Here is a 2,242-nt window from a genome sequence, read left to right on the forward strand (position 1 = left end):
TTGCAGAAGTCTGAAAAGAGCCACCTCAAGCGTCTTATGCACCAAATTCATAAGTTGGGATGCAGCTTCAGATACCACACACCTTTCAGAGGAGAAAAGTAAGCAAACGATGTGCTTGGAAGAATTAACATCTAAAGATTCCACACCATCAGACTTCAAATTGGCACTCCTCATAGCAATTTCCTGAAAAAGGACTTCACAATCATGATCTATAACATGAGAAGGTTAATATGACGATGATGATGATGCTAATCAAATTCCACCTGGGGAATCGTGAAGTTACACTGCAACAGCAAATTTCTTGCTTTTGCTAAAATTTCTATCTTCTTTCTCGATGCAAAATGAACCTCCACATCTTCAGCATATTTGCTGAGCCTACTATCTGCATCAGATGGTGTAACAAAATTCAATTCCTGAAGAGCTGCTTCAAATTGAGAAGTCCGCTCGATAATTTTCTGAAAGTCGGCAAGTTTTGAAGCATCTTCTGGGACAACCTGACTCCAAAGGGAACAACAACCTTTTAGCAGACTACAACAGTTGAAGTTCAATGGAGAAGAGTGCTCTCTCTTTGTAACAAATCAACATGATTTCACAACTACATGAACTTTTAAAGCAAACCTTTGAAAGAAATTTCGATATGATCAGTTCTGATATCCTCGGCCACGTCAATCTCCCAAAAGAATGGATCCATGTAGAGTTTCCAAAGCATAAGGAACTGCAAACGAACTTAACAACCTTAAGAATTCCTGAATATATTGCATCTCCATCCACATCTTCAATCTGCATTTAAGAGGGTAAGTATATAATGGTTCAGAAGACATAGACCAATGCAGAAAATACAAGAAGCACATAATCGACAGGCCACAGAAAAATAAAAAACCATGAGATGGATAGAGGCTCCTCCAGAACACATCTATACCAGAAAAATATTTACCTTGTGATCTGAGGATTTCTTGAGCCTTAATGTCGCTTCAGTTATTTCCCCTGAGGTTTTACTTAAATCCTCCACAGCGGTAAAGGTAGATGCATGAGTTACAGCTGGGGTGATGACATGCTTGAAGATTGAGTCAGCTGCTTTCGCAAGCCCATAGTCTAGCATTCCAATCACCTAGATATAATCAGAACAGCCAAATGCCAGATGATAAAAAAATGACTCAGCACAGAAATAAAGTATTGAAATTGCAAAGATATATAGAAGCGAAATCATAAATTCACACCTCCATAGCCTCGAGAACAGTACTAAGAGCGATTCCAGCAGTTTCACCAACGCTTAGCTGATACTTAATCTGGAGTCTACTCGACTCTAGCTCGAAACGCACTGCATTCTCCATGAATTTTGCAAGCACCTCTTGAATCTGAAATGTGGATGCAATTTTGAAGATTATAGATACCAATCTAGCCATTGGCACTGAGCTAAACTAAGGTTTCACATTTATTCGAATCATGCTCACCTCGTCAAAGCAATTAGACCATTCCTTCCTAAGCAAAGCGTACGCCACAGGTTCTCCATCTTCCTCTTCACCAATCCTCAATACAATTTTCAACTCGCTGATTCCCTCAGCGGCGAATCTGAAACGTCCGTTTTTCAAAGCTTCCTTCGTTTCCTGCAATGCCTCACATATTCCCACGATCGCACTCACTAAATCAAGCGATTCTCTCTTCAACTTCACTTCCTTGGTCTTCTCGGTGATCTCATCCATTACACTACGAATCTCAACATCAATCGGACGGTCAGAAACCAATTGTAGAACATCGGAGACGTCATCGGAGATCAGACGAGTCCTCGAGACAGCGTCTTGACAGAGAGAGAAGAGCTCCGAGAAATCAGAGTGATGAGCGACGAGGTAGGACTGAACTTTGGACTTGATCCGTAGGGAATGAGACTCTAAGCGGTTTATGAGGAGGCGGAGATCCGGCGCCGATAACGGAGTGGTAGGATCGTTGAGATCATGTCCGGCGAGAAGGTCCCGAACATTGATCGATTCAAACAACGCGTCGATCTCCGGCATGACGGAGGCACACGGTGGTCGTCTTCGTCGGAGGTCGTGAGAGATTTGGCGGTGACGATGTATCTTATTAGTTGGATAGATACAATACGATATGAAACGTTTACTTCTACTATTGGGCCTATCAAATCGTAAAATGTTAGGCTAAAGGCCCAAATCTTCATTGGAAAACATATCATTTGTTATTTTTCCCGTCACTTCGTTACGTACGTATCATATATTTCCCTATCCCCCCC

At 41.8% G+C, this 2,242-nt stretch overlaps 1 protein-coding gene across 4 annotated transcripts in view; it reads right to left on the reverse strand.

The window, feature by feature from the left end:
- The window catches only part of LOC104749579 (centromere/kinetochore protein zw10 homolog), a 5,309-nt gene extending 3,243 nt beyond the window's left edge, over positions 1-2,066 (reverse strand). The window contains exons 1-6 of one of the 4 annotated variants that reach the window (XM_010471233.2): positions 1,452-2,066; positions 1,218-1,355; positions 935-1,108; positions 619-780; positions 264-494; positions 76-183 (exon numbers count right to left, since the gene is read on the reverse strand). In XM_010471233.2, coding sequence (XP_010469535.1) covers positions 76-183; positions 264-494; positions 619-780; positions 935-1,108; positions 1,218-1,355; positions 1,452-2,009 — 1,371 coding nt within the window. In that variant the 5' untranslated portion in view covers positions 2,010-2,066. Of the gene's footprint in view, positions 1-24; positions 184-263; positions 495-618; positions 781-919; positions 1,109-1,217; positions 1,356-1,451 lie in introns of all 4 variants that reach the window. The other 3 variants (XM_010471234.2, XM_019238608.1, XM_019238609.1) reach the window with 3 other exon arrangements.

This window comes from Camelina sativa, chromosome 16 (genome assembly GCF_000633955.1).
Source record: "Camelina sativa cultivar DH55 chromosome 16, Cs, whole genome shotgun sequence".
NCBI classification, from domain to species: Eukaryota; Viridiplantae; Streptophyta; class Magnoliopsida; order Brassicales; family Brassicaceae; genus Camelina; species Camelina sativa.